Here is a 24,463-nt window from a genome sequence, read left to right as displayed (position 1 = left end):
GGTTTTGGTTTAGTGCATGCTAAGACAAAGGTCAACATGGAAATGGTACTTGACCTTCAACTGCAGAGATGCTACTGTGGATTGAGTCTTTGGAAGCAGCTTTCTAAATGCTTCATTAAGGTATTAACATATATTTATTTGGCATAGCATGCTGTAAAATTGCTCTTAGTGACCAAAGATGCTAAGGAGAAGAATAAATTATGTGATGCTTCACAATCTGGATTTCATAAGTTGAGATTGAACAGGCTTTACATAAATCATGTAATACAAAAAGCATCTTCTGTAATTAACATGCTGAGTGGGAAGATTGCAAAGTGCTTCAGAGTAGTGGGCAAAATAATAAAAGCATTGGACTGTTCTTTGCTGTTGTAAACAAAAGGTTATTGCAAAGCTTTGGCAGCATGGACAAGTCTGTAGTGTTTATACAAGGTTTGCAGTGTGTGCAGTTTAGATATTTTTCTGGAAGTGTCTACCCTACACATATTTATGAAGCCATATGGATTTGTAAAGATGTAAGACAGTTTGAATGTAACCTTTCAGGGAAAAGCTGTAGTGTTTTGTGTCTCCACTTCCCCATGACATTATGGGTAACATATCTAATTGGAAATCACTGATCATAAAATGCTTATCTGGAAATGCTGGAGAACAAAGACTCACTAAAATGGATTAATAGTTGTGATCTGATATTTAGTCAGTTTTATTACTTGCATACTTCCCTCTTCTCTCTGAAATTACCACGCCTAAGTTGATGTATTACCGGGTTTGCTACCAAACTCCTAGGAACAGTTGGTGCTTCAAGAGTGAGAAACAATAACAATTGCATGTATTCTGTTTTTTGCAGAGAATGGTAGGGTTTGGAAGGGACTTTTAGACATCATCTAGTTCCACTTAGCCTTTTTTTCCTCTAAGGAGGGTGTGACTGATGAATCGGGGCCGCCTAGAGACATCTTGAAGCTATGGTGCCTTTGCATTTGGGAGGGGATGGATTTCTTTGTGTTCATACCAAAGACAGCAGCATTCCCTCATTATCCCCTCAGGAGCTGGGTGTAGCATTTGTCAGAAATGAAGTTAATGTTTCATTCTGGGCAGCATCACTGCTGCAGAAACCCACCATCGACAGAGTAAAATGAACCTTTACTGTCTAATCCCAGATCATAATCTGTGTGTCAGTTATGTAATTTCTCGTAAATGGGGGAAACCAGTTTCTAACAGAGACTAGTTGTAAACTCAAGCACTCTTTGTAGGAGCTGGCTAATAATGTCAAATACTGAAATTCAGTTTATGACACTTCCAGGTCAAAATAGACTAGTACAAGAATAGACTAGTACATCGTTCTTGCACTTCCAGCATCTGGGAGCTGGCAACATGAGGCTTCTCTCTCCACTGGCTGATGACTGCAGTTTCAAGCAATACTTACTGATGCTTGTTAATATTTAATTAATATTGTTGATAATGTTTGTCCCATGTGTTCTGAGAAGTTAGTACATCTTAGAGAAAAGGAATCTTACAACAACCATCTGAAAAAGCAGTCTCTTTTACCTTGCCTTTTCAAGAAAATTTTACCACTGCCTTTCAAATAAGTTGCTATGTGACTCTTTACACTGAGAGAAGTCCAATGTGATGAGCTGAAGTGTTTTGTTTGTGAGTATCTGAAGGGATGTTTTAACTGCTTTTAATCCTGAAAGCCAATGGCACAATCCTGGAGAATGGAGGATGCTGTACAGCAAATCTTCCTTGTATTACTTGAGTCACTGCCATTCCTTTTTACTCTCCTGTTTGAGGGTTGCCCCAAGGCTTCCCTTTTGGATAATCTGTCTGAAAAATATATGGGAAAAGTATGAATTTATTTGGAGTAACTATTTGGTTTAACTTGGCATGAGTACAGCCTTACTACTGTTCCCCACACAGCCAATGTCTTAAACAGATCCATTCTGCTGTCTTGTGTAGATAGCTAATGTCAGGGCTAGTGTATACAGAAACATGGAATGATAGGGATTGGAAGGGGCCTCTAAAGATCTAGTACAATACCCCCTGCTAAAGTGGGTAGGTTTTGAAAACCTGCAGAGAAAGAGACCCACGCCCTCCCTGGGCAGCCTGTGCCAGGGCTCCCTCACTCTTACAGTAAAGTCTACACTGATGCTTTTCCTTTCTTCTAAGGGAAAACTTTTGTTTTCAGCCAGACAAAACATTTTGGAAATGACTTGACTCATTTGACTAGATAATCTATGAGCCAAGACCTCAAGCCTTGTCCCTTCCTTCCTGAAGAGCAACTTGCATGAATTTCCCTCTCATGCTGTTGGGGTTACTGTAAAAGAATCTCTATACTAAAGATAAAGTCTGTTAGCAGGATGACTGAGATCCAAGTCATACCATCTCTCACCATCCTTATATAGCCTTCCAGAAAACTGCTTCATGGGCAGATTTAATGAAAATGTCCACTCTGAGGAATTTAGAAGCAGATTATGAGTTTGAGTGACTGAAATAATACAACAGATGCAACTCAGGGTTGAAGAACAGGGAAATGGGAGGTGGGTAGGGAAATCCTAAAATTTTAGAGCTCACGGAAGACTAAAATGAAGTTCAGAGATGATCATCAGAAACCTGGCTATGAACATGAAACAGATACCCATTCCAAACATGCCAGATCTTATTTGGCTAAGAAGTCTGAGAAGTCTAAGAAGCTGAAAAAGGTTGAAACATAGTAGAGCTGGAGAAGTATCTCCTTCCTTGGAGATCTTCAAGACCTGCCTGGACATGTTCCTGTGACCTGATCTAGGTTGACCTGCTTCTGCAAGGGGGCTGGACTAGAAGATCTCTAAAGATCCCTTCCAACTCTACCACTCTATGATTCTTCTCCTATGCTCATGTCCCTGTATGCATCTGCATACTGGCACTACTGGAAACAAGGTACTGATCTAGGTGGACTGTAAGCCAGTACCAGTACTGGATTAATTTTTCTGATTTTTGTGTGTTGCAAGAAACTAAACAGCTTAACATTTGGACTAGATGATCTCTGAAGGTCCCTTCCAACCCTTACCATTCTATGATCTTTTCTAAATCTCATTCTGCTTCCGCCGAGCCATCTGCCTACGATTTGGGTATTAGGAAGATGCTGCTCTTTTTATGGAGAGGGCTAAGGTACTTCAGAGAGTTCTGCTATTTTTTCATGTCTAGAGCAGAGGTATTTAACAGACTGCCAGCTGCCTTTCATCCACTAAGAAGCTCATACTGGATATCTGACTTTAAAGGAACATTGTCAAGTCACCAATAAGGAATCCTGGTTTCTCTAAGACTTGCATAATGAAAAATCCAGGCAATATCAGTAGCTTCCCAAAGAAGAACATCTTCCCTGAGCTAATGAGTAGAAAAAATAATAGGTACAAATTTTATTCATGAGATATGATGGAAACCGCTCTACAAGATGCAAATGATTGATTACATAGCTGTGTGGTCGATACTTCAGTTTACATTTAGAATCACACAAGACAAAAGCAGTAGCAAGAGTATGGTAGTTCTTGGTGTATATATATATATGTGTGTATGTAATATTTTTGTATATGTCTACAAATAAAAAATAGTAGAATAGATATTGACAGCTTGAGTGTAAATACTACACTTCAGTAAATCGTTGAGGAGGGATGTAAGTACTAAGTCTTATCGAGCCACATCTTGGCTCAAGCTGACAGCTCACCTTTATTACCTTCTTGGAAGGAAAGAAGGAAGCTCATTAATTTTGTATTGCTTGTGATTCAGCTTTATGTGCTTCTCTTGGCTCAAACAGCCAAAATAAATGTTCCCAAGATATGCCTCACAGACTTCATTTATCTGTCAATACTGTACACTGGCTTGTCTGGAAGATTTCAGTGAAATCTGTTTTTCTTACACTACTTAACTGCCAGGAACTTAGAGAAATGTTAGTCATTTGTGTAAATGACATACCAGATAAGGTCAGCAAAGACTTCTTTTTTAAGGAAAGTAAAAAAAACAGTAGTTGAAAGGAGTTTCTCTGCTGTTTCCACAATTCAAATATACAGTCAATTTAAAATCATGGTGAGGGAAGGGGAGTTTGCAACTATTAGTCCAAAAAGTTGTTCCTGTGGAATGAAATGTAAGATCTCTGGTACATACATTTCCATATAGAGTCACAGTTTTCACAACAATGCAGGGCTGAATAAAATACTCAAGTATGGGCTCTCTCCTGTAGCTACCCATTTCATTGAGTGAATAATGTGTTCTATCATTTATATTTATTTTCCAAGAATATGTTACTTTGCTTTGGCTGTAGTAGAATGATATTGTCCCATCAGGATAAATAATCTTTGATATGTAGTGTAAGCAGTAAAAGCACCTTGAAAAATGAAGTGCACTTAGAGCTTTAAGATAGTCTTAACATTTTAGAATTCCAAAATACAAGAATTTCCCTTTGATTCTTGTTGATTTCATACCTAGTGCCACTTTCACTTCTATCCTTCCCTTGAGAATCTTTTACTGTTAACTTACAGTGCTGTCCAGCTATATATGTGATGTTGATTACTATGTTCCTGTTCCATTAAAGCTTTCTGAGAAGAAGCAGTTGGCCATTTGAGATGCCAGTACAATCTCTTGTACCTCCAAAGAGCAGTGTGGTCCCAAGTGCAAGATAGGACAATGCATGCTCAAAGAAATGTTTTTGTATAACAAAAAATTATAGCTCCATGTTTGATCAGTAGTTCTTAATAAGAACTTACAGAATTTTCTTCAAAAGATATGCCCCGGGGCTGAGGTATCACTAATCACTATAATGTTGAAACAAAAGAATTCACACTGTTTTTAGAGAGGGATAATAATGGTTTTGAGGCAAGCTACTAAAATCTCGAGAATGTCTGTTATATTCAAGATTAGGACTTTATATTATGTAATTGTGCAAGATAGTGAGCATGCAATACAAGCTTCTGTAATGCCCATGTCTCAGTATTTCAAGATTAATTAGTGTTTACCTTGTGCTGTCAGCAAGGGCTTACAGATAGAATCCTTTTTGTTTCAGAGATACAATGATTCAAGTTGAAGTGCAGATCTCCAGTGTAGTAAGACTGTGGTAGGAAATAAAATAACAAGCATGAAACGTCTTGTACAAGTGAAGTGTGGTAATTCTGAGATGTACCTAGTCTGCATTTTGCCTATGCACAAAGTCAGTCTTCTGTTTAGTGTCTTAATAAAGCTGGATGCATTTCTGTTTCAAAGTATTTAAGTAGTTTAAGCCACATGGAAAAGGTCAGATAATTTTTAGAAGCATCACTAGAATCACGACTCTTACAGAGGAGTAAAAAAAGCTTTAACATGAGAAAATGTACTTGAGGCTTTTTTAAGGCAAACTTTCTGTGGGTACTGTACACTTGAAAAACAGTGTTTAGCCATGTAATATACTCCAACTATAGTGTTACCTTAGTTGACAGGCATCTGCAATTTGAATCTTGGTGGTGTTTTCTTTCCCCTTATTTTAAAGCATAAAACTTAAGCTTTTACTTAAATTAGTCAAGCTTTATTTCAAGGATGGAAATGTATGACTGTTTTTGTACACAGATGGTCCATTGTTTAACACACATACAGGTTATGTGCTTGGAAGTAGTTTAGGTCTCAATCATTTGAGAAAAAAGTACAAGTTGCCTTTTCCTTTCCTATTATGTTATTACAAATATGGCTGTCAGTTTGCTACTAAACTCAGTTTGCAACCAAACTCAGATTGCTGTGCTTGAAGTTTCAAGAGTGAAAAAACTAGTTTGAGATTAATTCTGACAAAAAAAATCCATAGTCAGCTTTGTAAAATTTGCAAAGTGTCTTTCCACAGCAGTTTGATACTGTGTGTGTGGCCTTGCACATCAGAAAGACACTTGTTTGGAACTGTAGTTGATGTGAATGGCACAAGAATGCTTAAATAGTAAAAAGGTCATCCTTTGCCTTCCACTATTGATAAATAATCCATATGAGTTACATCTTACACAAGCAATCTGGAGATAAAGTGGAAAGAACAGGTAAAAAGGGCCGAGTGTATGCCTTGATCAGCTGATGGTTTGTGAGTCCTCTGCACTACCCGTTGCTTAATATCTGCATACCTGTGTCATTTGTGTTTACACTGGGCCATCTTTAGCAAAACAGTTCTTATGCCTCTAATATCAATAAACTAGCTCAAAGATTAATCCCTCTCACTTGTTCTTGTCAATAAGTCAAATGAAGAAGAACTATATTGCTTTGTGTTTATTTTTATGGGACTATGTGTTGGAATACATTTGAAATGATACAGTGCTTGTCACTTTCTTACTTTTTAGGAACTAATCAGTATATTAATTCTGAGAAACCACTTAAAACGATCCTTTGAAGATTTGTAGATATGTAGTGGTTTTATTTTCAAATGGAATATACACATTTGATAAAATGATAGTTCCTGGTAACTTGTGTTTATGGACTGTGGAGTCTTAGAGGGTACTAATATCCTCAAGTGTCATACTTGGCTATGTCTGTCTGTAGCAGTTATATAGTTACATGTTACTAAGCCATTGCTGAACAGCCAGATGGAGTGGTTTTTTGTTATTGCTGATGCCAGAGTGAACTTTTTATTTCTTTTGTAAACATTAGGGAAAAAAAAGCCAAATTTGGCACCTCTTTTCTGAAGGAAGCCATTAGCAGCTCTGTCAGTAGGTCTGCCCAGGAGGAATCCAAACACAGGAAAAGTTCAAGAGAGGCAAAGGGCAACTAGCAAGAAAGCAGGATGCATGCTTCAGTGAATTGGTTTTGGTTTGCATTAGTACATCTGACCAGGGCTACAAAACAAAGCGGTTTATTTTAACAGTATGATAATAAACGAGCCTGGTTTCATCAAAAACATTGTCATAGTAGGTCACTGACCCGTAAGAACTCATGGAAAAACAAATTTGGGTCTCATTTATGTAGACAAGAGTTTCTGTAACCACAGCATTCTTAAGCTTCTGAAAGTGATGGTTACGAAGCAAGTGGAGTAATGCCATTTCCACTACAATGTAACCATAATTCAGCTGAAATAGCTGATCAACATTCAACATTACATCAGAGGTTTTAAACATGAGTCTTTTCCGTGGCATGTTTGTTTGATTTTTAGCAGTTATTTTATACTTGCTGAAGATTTATAGGAGTATTTGCTTAAGGAAAGCACGTGAGGATTTAGCAGTCATTGCTCCAGGATCTGTAGGAAGTACTTAAAGGTCTGTGCTACTTTGGATAAGAGCTGCAAACCTTTGGAATAATTTGGATGAACTTTGTTTAGCTTAAATAATTTTATCAAAAGGATTTTGCTCCTTTGAGCTTTCTCATGTTGGAAGGATTATAGTGCCCACCATCTTAGAAACAGGGGAAGTGTTATTGGCTGAATTTCATGCTGTCAAGCACAGCAGTCCTTAGATAATCCTGTTCCTGAGTGAAACGTCCATGATAAATTCAAAGCACTTAACATATTTTAGTTCTTTCTTGGAGAATATATGAATGTGTAGGTCTTAATGCCTTTCTGTAATTGGTCAAACCAGTGCAGCCTTGATCTTGCCTTTACTCTGGCACAGTTCTGTTTTATCAGTGTCTATTGAACTGGAACTCACGTAAAGCTGCAGCTTTCCACACAGAATAGAAGAAGCTAATTTTTGTTGGCTTATAGTTAACTTGATGTTGGTATTATGTTCTTGGTTGCTTGGAGATGATGTCCAATGATAGGACAAGGGCCAATGGATATAAGCTGGAACACAAGAGGTTCCAAAGAAATACAAGGAAGAATTTCTTCACTGTTGAGGTGAGGGAGCATGGGAAGGGGCTGCCCAGGGTAGGTTGTTGAATCTCCTTCTCTAGGGACATTCCAAACCCACTTGGACAAGTTCCTGTGACCTACTCTAGGTGGTCCTGCTCAGGCAAGGGGGGGTTGGACTGGATGAGCTTTTGAGGTCCCTTCCAACCCTTAAGATTCTGTCATTCTGTGAGATCATCACTTCTCCAGATCTTTCTCTTTGATCAAGCTGTCATAGTACGAAGATCACAAGAAGACGAGGTTCTAGAGGTCGTTCAGATATTATGGATATTACGATTCCATTTTAGTTGCTGTCTTTGTTAATTCAGAGAAGGATAGGTGTTATGCAATATGTTAGGAATATAAGACTTAAATGGGAACTTCTAGGTACTGAAATACTTCAGAAAAACTGCCCCCCTGCGTTTGATAACTTGTTGGAAAATTGGAAGTGAATCAGAGGTAATTATCACAGAAATTGGGTGTGCTCAATTTTTAGATAAGAGCTTCTTTAATGACAAAAGATTTTTGTGGCTGGTTATTCCTTTTGGTGGTTTCCTACTGGGAAAATGTCCTTTGAGTGAGCTGTGATAGATAATTCCCACGGGCTTGTGATAAAGTGGTCACACTTTATCTTCTTTTTCCTTCTGAATTGAAGTCCAGTGTACAGTGTGCTCTTTGTTCCACTTAATTATTTCCTTATATTCATTCTGTTGGCTTTGGAGGATGCATCCTTTGTTAAACATCCAGTTTGATTTCAGACAGGAGATGATTCTGCTAGTCTTCCGTTTTTAATAGTACTGCTTGGCATATAGCCCCAGGGAGGAAGAAGTAGCACATTGCCACAGAAGCATTCTTTACTATATATGGAGAGATGTGGTGAGCTGGGCTGGCATCGAGTTATTAAAACAGATAAAATCTATTTCTTACGGTAAGAGTAGTTCTACTTGCAAGTTTTCATGCTGATCATCCACAGCTATTTCTGACTTCTGAAAATGTTTAATTTGATGAAAATAAACTTTTAAGACTTGTCAGCAGGGGCAACGTTGACTTGGACATGTGCATACTAAAGTTCACTTTTGGCTTTCTTCATAGGGTTTCAGCCTTGACCTGGGAGATTACTGTCTCATGTAAAAGAATGATTTAACCAGCTCTATTTTACTGCCTTTGCAAAAGTTGATGAAGTATTGGAAGTGGTGAACATTCAGGGATACTGCAATAGATTGTTTATGTTCCTTGGGTAGGGTCCTATCGTTTCACACGGTCAGCGGAGGAATAATGAGAAAGGAACTAGCTTTTATCTCATTCTGTGTTAGGGTTTTGAAGATACAAAACTTGGAAGATTTTGTGTCAATTCCTAGGGTTTTATTTTTAGATTTGAAGTAAGAGAGCTTCTCGGAGTCTGTCTCTATATTTGGGGGATTATTGATCAAGCTTCTTTGGATTGATTTGAATGATAGTTGAGAGATATTGTAAATTCATGTCTGTTAAAGGCTGATAAAAGCACATATAAATTGCCATGCTGTGTGAAAGGAACTGGTTTCATAAATATGCTACTGAGTGAAGAGATTGGCCATGTACTTTTTGCTTGCTGCTTCTGGTTTTACAGGATTTTCTAGCTGTTGACATGGTCATTAATAAGTGATCTCTGATACTTAAGATTCTCTTTTTCAACTGAGTTGGTACTAACACTGTCCATTTCTGTGTGATGTACAGCTTTGATCCCTGTTTTTAATGCATACATGAATGTTATTAGATCTTTTTTGTTTCTTCATATTGGCTTGGGAAAAATGTTGAAATTTAAACATGTCCCTCATGCTATTTTTTCCCTGTGTTACTAGTTTGTTCCTAGCCACGAGGAATCTGTGTATAATGCTTATATACTGGCTCTATCCTCATCTTCATCTAAATTAAAGGATTCTTTTATTGAAAACTAAAAAGTATTATAGAGCTAGCTACCAGTTTGTATGCTGCAGCTTTGTGTGAAGACATGTAGTCTGCTTCTGGTAGAGAGGATAATCTTTTTCAGTCTAATGAGAAGTTAGTAATAAAGGTTATTACTTGTGACAGCTTTGAATATGTGAACCAGGACCACCCAGTCTGCTGTGTCTGTAATAGAGGGATCTCCAAGGTCTAACTGTTGTAAACAGTTTTCCTTCAAAAAAGAGCTCCTTAGTGACATGCAGTGGTATCTCTCACGGTTTCTGAATGATCTTCTGCACTGACATGTCGTGTAACTAAAGAAGCTCATTTATTCCACACAATAATCCGGCAATATGTTTGTACTGAGCTTCTTTATGGCAGCCTGGCTTTATTTCCTAGTGTGGTAATATATAGAAGTGCTGACAGAAAGTAGTTGACTTCTTTAATGAGTGCTGTGTCTTGGCTTTTTCCCTTACAAAAAAAAGGAAATGATACAAAGCAAAGGAAGAAGTTACATTAATGCCCACAACATATTTCTTGATGCCAATAGGATTTTCTGGTGAAGTCTTTGAATGAGATTGACTGTTGCTTCTGCTTTGCAATTTCCCAAGTCTATGCTGCTTAAAAGAGAGAACTTCAGAACTCCTTAGAGTTCAATAACTCATGTCTTTCTCTCTGAGCCTCCTGTTATGCATTAATTCATTTTTATTGCTTCTTGGTTACACCCAAGCTTGTGATGTAACCACTTCTCCCTTAAAGTAACTCTTAGAAACTACTTCAGCTACATCATGTTCCCCGAGGCTGTTCTCCAAGGACAATGCCATAGAGCTCCTAATAACAAAGGAGAAAGAGCTTGTTTTGTTTATTGCCAAAAATGAGACCCAGATGTTTTGAGTGTGAAGTAAAATAAATTACTAAATTGGGGAGTGAACCCAAAGTTAACTTAGCTAATTTCAGGGTATTAGAGGCTGAAGTACCAGGACTGCTCCCTTAAAACTACCTGTTGAAAATAGATTTAAAAACACTGTAATTTTCATTTCTCTGTTGGAGAAGGAGCTGTAGAATCTGTGGCAATGAGAATGCATGTGTTAATCTGAGTGTTGCTGAAGTTGTGTGGAAAGGAATGGAGAACTACTTATTTCATGAGAAATATAAAGTACTTTGAGTTGGTACTAAAGCTGTCGATGCTCAGTAGAAAAGCAGACATAGAATTTGGAGGCCAATGAGTATCATGCACATTCATGGGGTTAAAGCTAGATAATTGCTGTATACAAAGAGAGAGCTGACAGTTTCCATCAGAGCTTGTGTATCAACTTAAATTTGTGGGTGGTATGTGTTCAGTAATACACAAGAATAATATTCTTAAATAGAATACTGCAAGATACTTAGAATGCAAAGATGTGTATGAAAGCTTTATTGTGACATCTTGTAGCAGAAGCCAAGTCCTTTCCTTTTTGGTCCATAGCTATGACACTTTGGTGCTTTCTGCTCATGCCTGGAATATTTGCTGTTTGCATGGAGCATGTTTATTGATGTTATGGTATTAAACCTTTCCAAACCAAGTCAACAGCATAATGAGAAGTGAAAGTGCCTTGGAAAATTGGGCAATTTCTCAAGTTTGAGTAAATAACATTCACCTCACTTTTACATTGGGCTTTTATATTGATTACATACTCCATGAGAAGAAGGGGAGTGCCTCTTGAGGGGCTTTGAAGAGAGCATGGAGGAAATGTCTCATGTACTAAGTGGTCATCACCTTACTGTAACTTTGCAGAGAAGGAGTTTGGGATTTTCCTTGGTTTACTTCTTACTCAGAGTCTAAAACTGTTCTGCAGCTGCAAGAAAAAAGCAGGAAGCTGGAAACCCTCCTTCTCAAAATAGTGGATATGCTTGTATCTGATATCACCTGTTAATGTTGCTACTCTGACAGACCCACATTAAACATTTACACACCTTGTGTGTGTATAAATGAGAGAAGTCATTATAAGAATAATACCTTAAATCTACCTGTGCTGTGCTGCAGATTATATTCACTCACAGAGAAATAGTGATGCATCACTTGGAAAAATATCAAGGATTGTGAAAGCATTAGAGCAAATTAATTGTATAAGGAACACATAGATCTCTGAGATTGAAAATGTTCTCTTACCCATTTAATTGACTTTTGAACCTTGAAATTCTTATGAATTTTCTAAAGTCTTCCAGCAGTGATACAAGCCTTGAGAAGGAAGGGATAGTCTGCATTTAAGAGGCAGTACTTTGTGTGGGTGTTGAAATTACATTCTTCTTCACAATTTGCAGTAGCAAAGAATTTGCTTTAAAGTCTTTTTGGGGAAAAAATAAAGAGAAAATAAAATAGCTACCAGGTGAGCAAGTGAAAAGCTTTAATACCTGTGATTGAAGTGGCAGATAAAAATAGTCATTTTACCATAACACAAACTGTCTCCCATGATGGAAAGGGTGAAGACCTGGGAAATTGCTGTTTGGCTTCTCACTATGTTGTATTTGTGCTTTCACATGCATCTTGTTCCTTTCTATCTGTACTGATCGTGCCTTTGATATAAATTAGGTTTAACTCCTGTTTACTTTTCTTGTGAGTGGAATGTCATGAGACAACAGTACCCAAACTGAATGGAACCCTTCCAATTGTGTAGACATCAGGGATGCAGCTGAAGTCAGTACCCCAAAGAAAGTTTCTCCTCCAGGAAAACAACCTCTGGGTTGAAAACAGCTTGAAAATTTTCATATCAGTATCAAGGTTCTTTACTGATCCAGAAATTGTCCAGAAACTAAGGAAAGGAATAAATTAAAAAGACAATAAAGGTGAAAACTTTTTTAGAGTATAGATATCTTCGTGGAATAGTCCTAATAAACATTTTTAGGCTACCTCAAGGCTGGTAGCATTGTCTCTTACCAAGTTACAGTGGTTGTTTCCAGCTCTGTTTTTCAATAGTCAGGGGAATCTTAATAGTTAAATTTCTCTCCTATCCCAGCTTGAGACAGAGGAAGAAATATTATTAGCCTGGTTGGAGCCAGGAAGGTAGGAATTTCACAGTTAATAACTTCTCCATTGTTTTTTTAAGGGCCCTTGATACTATGTGATTGACATTGAGGTTGTTTTCCTCTGTCCCTTTGCCTTCAGGATGTAGGAACCCCCAAATGGGCAGCAGGCTGAGGGAGGAAGGAGGGAAACTGGTACTTGTTATGTATATGAGCAAAATATTTTTGGGAGGTGAGAGGGAGTGTTTGTCCTTCGCTGAAACAGTGTGTTTGATGCTCTGTGTGGCTGCTCCAGTAATAAACTGGAGGGCAACGTTGGCTGTGTACTTGTACAGATTCTGTAAGTCTGTGTTTTAGGCTGTTTGAATCATGAAGCAAGAAAATGTAGTTTGTAACACAGTAAAGCTGTGAGGTATAGGCATTTATGTATTTATATTATATGATTATGTATATACATTGTATAAAGTCAGCATCCAGTGTAACTGGGAGAAAGCAAAGAGCTTACTTGGAGGCGTATGAGGGTATCAGAGTTGGGACTCAAGGACTTTGAATGCAATAAAATGAGAAGGGAGTAAAGTTCATAGATTCATAGATGTAAGAATATGCATACATATGCCTATATACATGTCTTGAGTGAGTCTATCTGCAACATACGTGCAATCTATTAATTGCAACTATAATGATGACTCTTTGCTCCTTGATGTTCAGGTAGTCTTTTTAAGCCTCATATTGGGAACACATTGGTTTTGTGCAGCAGGCAAATTTTGTAGTCTAAAGAGGATTTGCAGAAGTGTTTTGAATAGAGGCTTAAAGTCTACATGCGTTTTGTTTGGTATAAATGAAACTTTCTTGTATCGAGTTCAAATTCTTTCCTGATGAAACTGAACAGAAAAAAAAAGTACCAAAAGCCAGAAGATAAAAGCCATACTAGTTCAGACCACAAAAAATGAGTAAGCCAGGATTGTTTCTCCAGTCAAAACTCTCTAAGGAAGACCAAATGAAGAAAAAGCAAATATCTTATGTCAAACATTACTTGAATCATTAACTGAGCCTTTGCAATTAATATTACCCTTTTTTCCTTAATTATTTGTCTTCTATACCCACATAAACTAGCAACTAATGACATGGAATCCATTGTTTTACAATTTAACTGCATGTTGTGAGAGAGGATTAAGCCCATTTGTTTTTTGAAGAATATTTGATACTTTTTCTTATATTACAAAGGATGAGGACAACTGCTTCTTATCACTTTCCCTTGCTTCATAATTGCTTTCTCCCTCAGCTGTTTTCCTTTTGAAGAGTCTCTCTCCACTAAGCTGTTCCAAGGTAGAAGTTGCTTTGTAACTGATCATCCTTGCTATCTGTCTCTGAACCTTGTAAGTTCTTTTTTGAGGTGGTAATTCCAACAGTTTACACCATGTGGATACACCATGGATTTACACAGAGAAATAATCACATTGTCCATTACTCTTCTAATAATTTGTAACACCTGCTTTGTGAATTGCTACAGAGCAGTGACTTGTTTTCATTGGTCTGTTTCCTGAGAAGTGATTTTCAAGTTGGAGACTGCTGTTAATACACATGAACTTAAAAATCTGTTTCCTTGCATATCTGTTAAGTTACACCTGCAATGATCTATGTATCTTATTTTGCCATTTGGGCACTAAATACTATTACTTCTTTCTGCAGTTTCTATTCAGGCTTCATTTCATATCACCAGCAAATTGTGACATCCCCTACCCTTCCATCTTTTCAAGTCATCTGTGAGTATGTTGAACAGTTTAGGCCCTGATGGAAGTCTTTTTAGCCTCTGATAGTGACCTTTTTTACTCTTTCCAGTCCCAGCTGCAGGTGATACTTGTAACATAATCTTTGGCAACTGTAAATAATCACTGAGTAACAATTTCAGTTCCCTCCTGTGAAGTTGAGTTCAGGGTTTAGAAAGCAGAGAGAGTTAAAAATAGATTTTTTTTGTGTGACTGAGTCCAACTGGACACTCAGATTCTGTGTTTGGGGAAGAATAGGCAAGTCTCTTGGGTTTTAATCTTTAAAAAATGTGTATGCGTTTGCTGATTTTCTGGTCTATTTTGCCTCTTTTCTCTCCATCCTACTCCTGTCTTTTTCTTTTTCCCCTTTCCATTTTCAAGTAGTTTAGTACTATTTCAGAAAAGTAGCCCTTTTAACCACAAGCAAGTCTTTCTCACTGCATAGCTCACTATATTTAGTTATCCTCTTGGAGTCAACTTATTATTGCCTTTATTTTGTTTCATACCTACAATAATTTGTATCTGCCTTGAAAATGAAGTCATGAAATATTCAGTATAATAGGCAATAAGTAACCTGAGATATGTCTCATAAAATACTACTGGCATGTCTTGCTGTCTGCAGCATTGAAGGAGATGCTCTTGTTTTCCTAAAGTATGAGGTTTTATTACAAGAAGGTGTCATTCATAACTGTTGTGGTGGGCAGAGATGATATGCAGAACTAAGATGCTACAAATATTATTGTATATGACGTCAACATTTTATAGAAATGCTTCTGCAACACCTCAGTACTTCAGTGTATGAAGTTTTAACTCTGGATTCCTGTGTAAGGTGATGAGTTGAACTGATTATATGGCTGGTTCTTTAGAAGGGATTTCAAGCGGATGAAACCATATTGGATCCAAATATAGTTAAACTCTAAAGCTTTTTCAGTTTACTAAGCAATCTTAGTAACTAAAAGTGTGGTATTGATTGATAATAATTTCAGAAGAAGCAATAATTCACTTCTGTAGTAGATTTCTGCATATAGAAATACAAGTTTTAGCCTTTACCATTTACAGCTCCCTAAATATCTTCCAATAGAAGTATAGGTGAATATGGATTTGAACCCAGTGACTTTGTGCTAGTGTGGTGGCATTACCTGGATGCCTTGAGGTGATGTATGGGCTCTTGAAAGCCCATTGCTTACACTTGGAGAATTATTGTGTGCAATTGATATTTGATCAGCTTTTATGGGTTACTTATGGAGATCTGAGGAGCAGACTAACAAAGCAGAATGTGCAAAGTTTTATATTTCCATCTGGAAGATGGAGGGAGTTGCAGTGTGTGGAGATTGCTGACTGTACAGTCAGCATGTGTCTAATCAGACTTAGTTAGTTTGACTCAATGCAGGTATTGCCAGAGCTGATATGATTCTTGGAGAGACTCTCTGCACAGTTCTTCAGCTTCCAGGAAGTTTTATTAGTCTGGACTCCATGCTGTGCACATCCAGAGTTGCTTCTGATCCAGCACTGGAGCTAATCTGTTCTGTGGCATTAGATGATTATGCATCATTCTGCCCAGTGCTCCGAATTCCCGGAATACTTTGCAAGTCTTATTAGCTGTAAAACATTCAGTTCAAAATACTTTAGAGGCTGAACAGCTGCATTCTCATCCTGCAGTCCCAGGTCAAATAACCTGGACCAGATCTTGTCTGGCTCTGCTGCTCAGATTGTGTCCTTCTTCGGGGTGTAGCTCAATGTTGGTGCTGTGGTGGCTGGTCTGTGTGTGTGCACACATGTGCATGAACATGTGCAGGTTGCATGGTGGATGTGTTTCTAACTTGAGAGGAGACAGATCAAAATTTTTAGGTGTGGCATGCTATGAGTTTTAATAGTGCAAAGGATTTGGTGTGGCAATTAAAACATGACTGATTTTGCTCATGAGAAAATGTAAATGATATTTCCTTTGATTCCAGCCCACTGTTCTGATTTCCAAAACTGTTCTTTCCCGATGTAGCTAGTGGCAGTTGCAAAAATGGCTTGGCTTTTAAATTCAATTTCCAGATGTCATATCTTGATGGTATTTCTATTTTAGGTCACTAATTTAAAATCATGACAATCTATATGTGCTGATACAGTTCAGTCACAAGAACAGTGTCCATGTTTTAAAGATTTTGGCTCTTTTCCTTTAGAAACTCCTTGCATACCACTTTGACTTTATTGTAATAATATATGGTTTCACTTTTTCCATGGAATTTGTTATAAAATGAGACATACTGTTGTAATTAGAATGGAACAAGATTAAGATTTAGGCAGTAAAATGATGGGGAAAGGCTCTAATAGATAAGACACTTGGGCAAGCACAGGGAATTTCTGTACCACTCTTTGGGACTTTTATTGTGTGAAGGAGCTTCTGCACAAAGGATTCCCTACAAGTGGGCTCAGCCTGTGTATTGCAGTTCCTCTTAGTTACAGGCTTCATTAGAGCTTGCCCTGCCCTGTGCTGGCATTCCTAATGTTTGCTTCACCTAACACTTGAAGTTTCTTATTTGTCCTAGAGCTTGATAGATGAGGATAAACTGAAGTTCTTGTCAAATTGCGTGTTAGGAACTATTCAACTACATTTCAGTCGTGTTAGGTACTTCTCTGTCAAACTGGAGGAAACAGTGCTTATAAATGACCTTTCAGAACATTTGCTCTTTTCACTGAATAATTTTTAAACACTTCTATGTCTCTTGTAGGATTTGAAAACATCCTGTCTTGTACTTCGATACTTCTGTATTGAGAACATTCTTAGTGGCCTTCCTTTCAAGCCCAGGAGGAGAAATAAGAAGTGTAATTGGGATTTTTCCTAGGCTATTAGTGACTTCCTGGCACATAATAAACATGTTAAATTTATCCTTTACACTAAATGATCTAGTCTTATATTTACATGAGTAATACAGTCGCTGATGTGCAAGAGAAACAAAACCCTGTTCATTCCCTGAGTTCCCCCGTGACTCAAACTATGAATAAAATGGCTTTTGACAGAAATTCCAACTTGGAGCAAAACTTAGGAGATGATAGAAGGGATGTTTGGAGTCTCATAGCTTGAACCAAGACATCAGTAGCCACGACTATTCAAGACTTTGTGATCTCACATTTGCTTAGTTCTCAGTTACTAACTTAGCCTGACCTTACTATCTGTAAGCTCTGTTGGTGACAGAAGTGCTGTGTTCCTTTTGAGGACAGTGTCATGCCAGAAGCACTAATCTGTATTGATGGGTTATTTTGAAAATCAAGCTTACATGAGTTAAGGCAATGGAAGAATGTCATTTAAGTTACTGTTTGTGATTGATGGTTTTGACCTACTTCCTACTGCAGTATAAAAAAGATCAAGACTTCATTTATGAAAAGATTAAGTAAATTTAGATCAATATGTTTAGTGCTTGTGAACGGTAGGTCACAATGTGAGCTTTGAGAAAACAACCTTGTGTCAAATTCACGTGATGTTTGAAAGAAAATCAATATCACAGTAATGTCAGGATGAAAACCTAAAATGCTGAAGACAGTTTAAAAGGGCAACTGATAGTGTGGTCCTTTATCCATCATGGATAGGACACTGTTGGCTCATACAAATAATAGAAAGCCATCTGAAATATTTGATCTTCTGCATGAATTTGCTAACAAGTTGGGAAAAAAAGTATATCAGCTTTTTATTTTTAATTCTAGGAAATTGTTTGTATCACTGCAAATTGCAAATGTTCTAACCTTGAAAATGCAATTTTGTACTACATATATTTTCCCAATCTGCTTGTTGGTGTGCAGCCTTCTCTTCTAGAAACTGATTTTGCTTAGATTCTGTGGCTTAAAAGTGTAAGCATAAACTCAACATTTGTGGAATCCTTCCAAGTAGAGACGAGAGTTTTCTTAAAACATAGTTCTTGAACGTTACTTTGACAAGTCAAGTCACTTTGGCTTGACAGTGGATAACTGCATGTAGTTTGTGAGCTCTAAAACTACAATCAGCTGCAGTATTAGACAACTATGCCTTTCACTGGCAGGCTTTTCCATTCTGGTCAGTAAAGAAGTTGAACACATTTAGTGTTTTTTAAGAACCAGTAGTAGTCTTGATGAATGAGGATGGAGCTGAAGAGTGCAAAGCCCTGTATCATAAGTGATTTCTTTCATTGTGTTTCATCCTGCAAAGTAGATGCACTGTTCTAGAATATAAACATGCTTAACTGAAAGCATGAATTTGATGAGGGTTAAGTAGCACAGTAGTATCAGTCCTAAATGAAATAAGAGTAAATGTAATGAGGTATAAAACTCTGCAGTTTTACATGGGTAAGGGAATCCAGTTCAAGATCTTCCCGTATATTTTCCCAAATGCAAACTAGTGCTTATTATCTTTCACATTCTCGTTTAGAGTTTTTCTTACAAGTTTGTTCATTTATTTCAGAAATATAATTGGATAGTCTCTAAAAGCCTATGAAATAAGTAATTTTTGTATCTGCTTAAGTTAGCATATGACATGTGTAATGGATAATGTTTAGGGTCTGTAAGCAAGCCTGCAAACGCAGCCTTTGATCTGTTCTAGGTGTCAGATAGAGAAGTTAATATTCCCTTCTCCATCACCCCTTTATATTGCAAGATGTGTTCATATGGTAGCCATATGAAAACCCCACAACATTAGTTTGGTATCTGAGTGAGGTTTTTTGGTTGAAAAAATGTCTTGAATTTTGCTAATGAAATTACTCAGTGCATGAGAAAACTGGAAACCAGGTATTGGGTGCTAAGCATTGGTAGGTTTCTAACCATTCCAGTTGTCTTCTGAGATCAAAACTTTAGCAAAAAAAGATAGAAAAACAGGAGATATGAATATAGATTTATATCTGAACCTGTATGAGAAGTCAGATTACTTGGAGCAGACAAGTTGCATGTAATTACTTTAGGTTGACCTCATTGTGTAACTAACATTCATGAAGACCATGAGAGCAAGTGACTGTTTTGATTGTCAGTGAAAAGGATTGTAGAGAAAGATTGTTTCTTCTAAGTAGAAATGCTTTTAGATTTTACATGACTGTCGTGTATTTTATGGAGAGGCACCTTGTACTTTTTATAGTTACTAGACTGAAGTAACTTGTAAGAATTGATTTCTTACAACTGATATTCTGGTGCTCTAGAAGGATTTTCATGGTGAGTAACATGGACTTCTGTATAAACATTAAACGGTTCTCTAAAATGTATCTACAACAATCCTTAATATTAAGCCTCCCTTCTAGCTGTTATCTGTATGCTCATATGTGGCACACCAATGGTCATATTTTCAAAGGGCACATTTAAGAAAATAAATGAAAGAAGTTAATTAAACTCTTATGTGTATCCTGCAGAAGTAACAGCTAATCTGGAAATTATTGGTCAAGTTACTGTGCCTACATGTTTAAAGGAGAATGGAGAAAATCCAGATCCTTCCTGTCAACTCTTCCTCAGAGCAGTGAGAGCTGACCATGAGGGCCAAATGCTTCACTGTTAGTAGACATCCAGAGGAAAATTATACTCAACCATATTAAAACATTCCAACTCTGTGGTGATTGTCGCTTGATTCCCTACCTGAAGAATGTAGGCAGATGGTCTGGAACTGGCATGATCTCTTTGATAACCTACACAGTGCATTCTGTGCTGAGTTCATACAATGGGAGCTTCATGTTATGCATAACAGAATAAGCTTCTGAAATTGGAAGAAAATCTAATTTTGGTTTTTATTCTGATTCTAACTGTTTAGGCGTCTGAACAAGAATAAATTGCAAGTGCTTCCAGAGCTGCTGTTTCAGAACACACAGAAGTTGACCAGATTGTAAGTAAAACTTGATTTATATTTCTGGTGTATGTTCCTTGTTACACAGATTTGCACATTGGTGTTTTGACTATGGTGAGAGGTTGAATTTTTGTGATATTATATTGTGTATGTATTTTAAAAATGAGTAGAAATAAAATGGATGAACAGTTACTACGAAGAAAAAAATCATTTGTGTTTTTAAAGGAGTAGTCAAAAGCTGTTTTAAATAATTTTCTAGATCCTGCAAAAGTTCAACTCAGGATCCAGACTCTCTTTTTGAAAGTAGTGCTATATGGTAAACCTGAGGTTTTTAATGCTTTGTTTTATGCTCCAGTTTGTGTATGGGTGACCAGATAGTGAGACTCAGGATTCAGTTGATGAGATTGTAAAGTGACTACAGGATGACTGAGAAGTTGCAACATCCATGTGGAGTTTTTATAATTGTTTAAATGTCTCTATGTGCAACCAAACAAATTATTTAGGCAGCACAGTAAATTTTTATTGAACAGTGAATTTATTCAATTGAACAGTGTTGTGCAGTGAGTGATGTTGATACAGTTTTGGAGAATTTCTGTAATAAACTTTGTTGTACAAACTTGATTATGAAAAACTATTACAAGAAAGTGAAAGACATTGTTCTGGAGAGTAAAAAAAACCCTTGGGCTTGTTTTTTGCAAGCTTTGTTTAGCTTTTGAATGCATGAGAAAATATTTGCTCAAAGGATTTGCTATGGCTGAGTGATTTGGTTGTATTTCCTAATGCATGTTTTGGAAACTTCCTATCTTGAAACTCCTTTTGAGTATAAAGTCTGGGCTGGTATTTACTTGCAGATATCCTTATCTGGTCCCCAGAAGATGTCAACTGTGTATATTTCATTAAAGAAATGTAGATTGATTGTCTAAGGAAATGGTGATGCTTTCAAGATGAAACTTTTTATAGAGTTTACAGGTATCTGCTAATCTGAACTCCAGTTCAACGTGTTGAAACTTCTGTGAGTGGCCACAGTGTATATGGCTATCATTAGGCTGAAAGGAAGTGTCTAGTAGTTTGTGGTTTCAAGGGAAAGTGGTGTGTGTGATAACTTGTGTAAAGATGTCTCAAGGAACCTCACACAAAGAAAGAAAGTGTAAGTAATTGAGGTTTTTCGGTACCAGAGTGTGTATTGTTTAGTAGATCATATAATCATGATACGTTGTAGTCCTTACACAGCAAGGGTAATAACTTTGCTTTTAGAATAAAAGATTGTAATAAAATTACATAAACCAGAATGATTAATATGAAGGCAGTATTCTCTAATGCCTCCCAACGGATGCAGTCAAAACATTTGTCTGTATTCAATGACATTCATTCAAAATCTTGCTTACTGTTTAGTAGTGCTTTAGATAGATCACTTTAGCAGTGTTTGTCAGTAGAAACTTGCTCTTCTTTTGAAGATACAAGTGTTATATAAATATAGTGTGTATTTTAAGTAAATAAATCTTAGCTAAGTGAACTGTTATGGTTCCAAATGCAGTTTGGTTGTAAGTTTTTCAGTGATGGGATAAGGACAAATTTGCTACCTACTAGGATTTGTAAAAATATACACACACACACAGAGATATTTTTATACTTAGAGGAAAAATCAAAGTGTATATCTATTTTTTGTTGGTGTTAGTCTTATTCCTACTGCTGGTAGATTGATGAGTTTTTCTTTCTCACTTGTGTTATGACTTGTCTTGAGCAGTGCCAGTCTACTTTGTTCACTACTGACTTTCTGGGTAAAAAGCTTCAATGAAGAGGCATGATGCTTGCATTCCTCTCCCACAGCTGCTCTGACCTAGCCTTTCAAGAAGAAAGCATAGCTGGGAAAGTGATGAAAGGGAGTAAAAGAAGTGAAACAAAAATTGATAATAGTTACTGATACATGGGTGAGGTAGATTCTATGGAATTTACAAGGAGTGTATTAAAATGAACATTGAAAAGTGTAGAGAATACTGATCTGATTTTTAATTTTCCATAGTATAGGTACATTATTTCTGTTGCCATATTTTCAAACTGTTAACTTTTGACTGCTAAAGTATTACTCAGTTATTTTCATCTTCTTTAGTAGTTATAATCCTGATGAACTTGAAAGTCTGATATGAAATATTTTAATTGTCTTTTAAATGTGCAGGAATTTTGTGTGCCTGGGGGGATTCAGGGAAGACCTGTTACTGTTTGAGGAATAGTTAAAGGTTGCAAACAAACATGAAGACTTTTGTCAGTATTCTGTCAGCTGGGCTGAAATCTGCCTGTGACTTGAGAAATACATTTTGCTGCTGGAAACTAAAATGTAGAACATGAAGTTTTCCTGTTAATGATGTGCTTGAAAAGCCAGAGAGCAAACCTGTTTGGAAATGTATTGTTCTCTTGTTTCACATATGCTTGTGCTGTTGTCCCTGATGGTTTCCTTGTTTGTCACCATAGTGTACTTGCATCAGGGCACAGTGCATTTTCACTGAAGTGAAATCATTGTGATATCTAATAAGACTTAATTTCAAATGCTTCTCAGAAGGTAACTACTTTGTCAATCAGTCACTTAAAATCCAGATATTTTTACCTTTTTTATTTTTCTCCAAGACTCCCCTAAAATGCTGAACTACAGGATATCCTGCCATCTTTTACAGTGCTGCTTAGACTTCATTGTCACATCTGGTTGATATTAGAAGCAGGAATATATATATATATATATATATATATATATAGGGGAATAAACCTTAGATGGAATGTGAAACGTCCCACAAAACAAATTTCTCATAAGGTTTTGAGCCTTTTTTTTCTAGAAAGAGTGGCTTTGAGACTCATGGATTTTGTTTAGATAAGAGTTTTAAGTTTAAACTGGATGGTGAACAAGACCTTGATTGGATTGTCTAGTGGAAATGTTTGCCTCTGTTGCCTTGATTTCCTTGGTTTTAAAGCTTCTTAAATGTTTTATCTGGGATAAATAATTAAATACCTAATAATTCAAACTGCAGGCACTTTTAATGAGAAACTGTATCAAGGAAAAAGCCTTTTCAATAAATCAAGGGGTAGAACCAAGAAAGAGATCTTTTTAATAGTTTCAGATATTATTTATTAATATATAGACATAAAGAAAAAGGTAACGGTAATATTAATACAAGGGATTAAGTGCACAAAATAAGTATAGTAAACTGAAACATATAATTTAATAGATATAAAACCAGCTTTTGATTACAAGGTAATTAGTAATATCCAAAACAACTTGTGAAATTTATCAGCAAAGTTAGCAAATAGCTTTGTGAATGCTGGAGTCGTGAGTTTCCTTTGTGTGCACAGCTGGTACATAAAATGATCACAGTGCATCTGCTTTTCACTAAAGGCCAAGTATGCTAGTGGTCTGTGAGATACTCAAATATCTTTAAAAACTAAACAAAAGGAGGAAACACATACCCACACCCCAACATCTCAGTATGTAAGAATATATTTGTTTCTGTCTTAAAACTTCCATAGATCAAGTCAGCTGCTAAGTACTCAAGGTAAAGTTCCATTGTGTGAATGAAAAAAACCTCTTCGAAATGCTGTAAACTCAAGACTTGCAGTGAGAATTACTACCTCCACTGAATTTATAGCCTTGGAACATTTGTTGGGTCTATTCACTTTTAATGAACTGTCTTAGTTGTCACTTGACAAAACAAACCAGGCTCTGGAAACTTCAAGATACTGAAATCTGATAGCAAAAGTATCAGATTAGTGGACATATCCATTAGACTCTGAAATTAAGTAGTTTATTTGTTAGGGTAGTATCAGAATCTAGAATTCACACTAAAGCTGAACCTTGCTGGGTGAAAGCAAAGCCCTGGGACTCTGAAACAAAACAGTTTCGTGGCTGTGTATGCATAATACCTTTTAGATCTCAAGGGTTTTTAACATTGTTGTACAGGTATCTCCTGGTTTAACACGTTCATCTATAATGATTTCCAAAGGAGTTTAAAATAGCAAGAGTAACAGAATGGAGATACTGTAGATAAATGATTGGTAATAAAGCAGGACAGCCTCTTAGTGCCAGAAATAGCCATTGTACACATAAGTTGCTTGTTAGTATCATGGTGTAAGTATTTGTAGCACAGTGAAATTTGACAGTAAAGCTGGATTATTTTTAGCCTGCTTTATTTCTTGTACAGTGAAATATTTTGCAAGGTGATGATGATAGATGGGTGGTACCAG

The 24,463-nt window shown here is 36.8% G+C and overlaps 1 protein-coding gene across 2 annotated transcripts in view; it reads left to right on the top strand.

Annotated features, from left to right (window-relative positions):
* Nucleotides 1-24,463, top strand: part of SLIT3 (slit guidance ligand 3) — a 497,173-nt gene that overhangs the window by 31,515 nt on the left and 441,195 nt on the right. For both annotated transcript variants that reach the window (XM_062001935.1, XM_062001936.1), the window contains exon 5: nt 20,207-20,278. In XM_062001935.1, coding sequence (XP_061857919.1) covers nt 20,207-20,278 — 72 coding nt within the window. The remainder of the gene's footprint in view (nt 1-20,206; nt 20,279-24,463) is intronic.

This window comes from Colius striatus, chromosome 9 (assembly GCF_028858725.1).
Source record: "Colius striatus isolate bColStr4 chromosome 9, bColStr4.1.hap1, whole genome shotgun sequence".
Lineage (NCBI taxonomy): Eukaryota > Metazoa > Chordata > Aves > Coliiformes > Coliidae > Colius > Colius striatus.
Note: the sequence above shows the minus strand (reverse complement) of the source record. Positions and strands in the feature narration are given on the sequence as shown.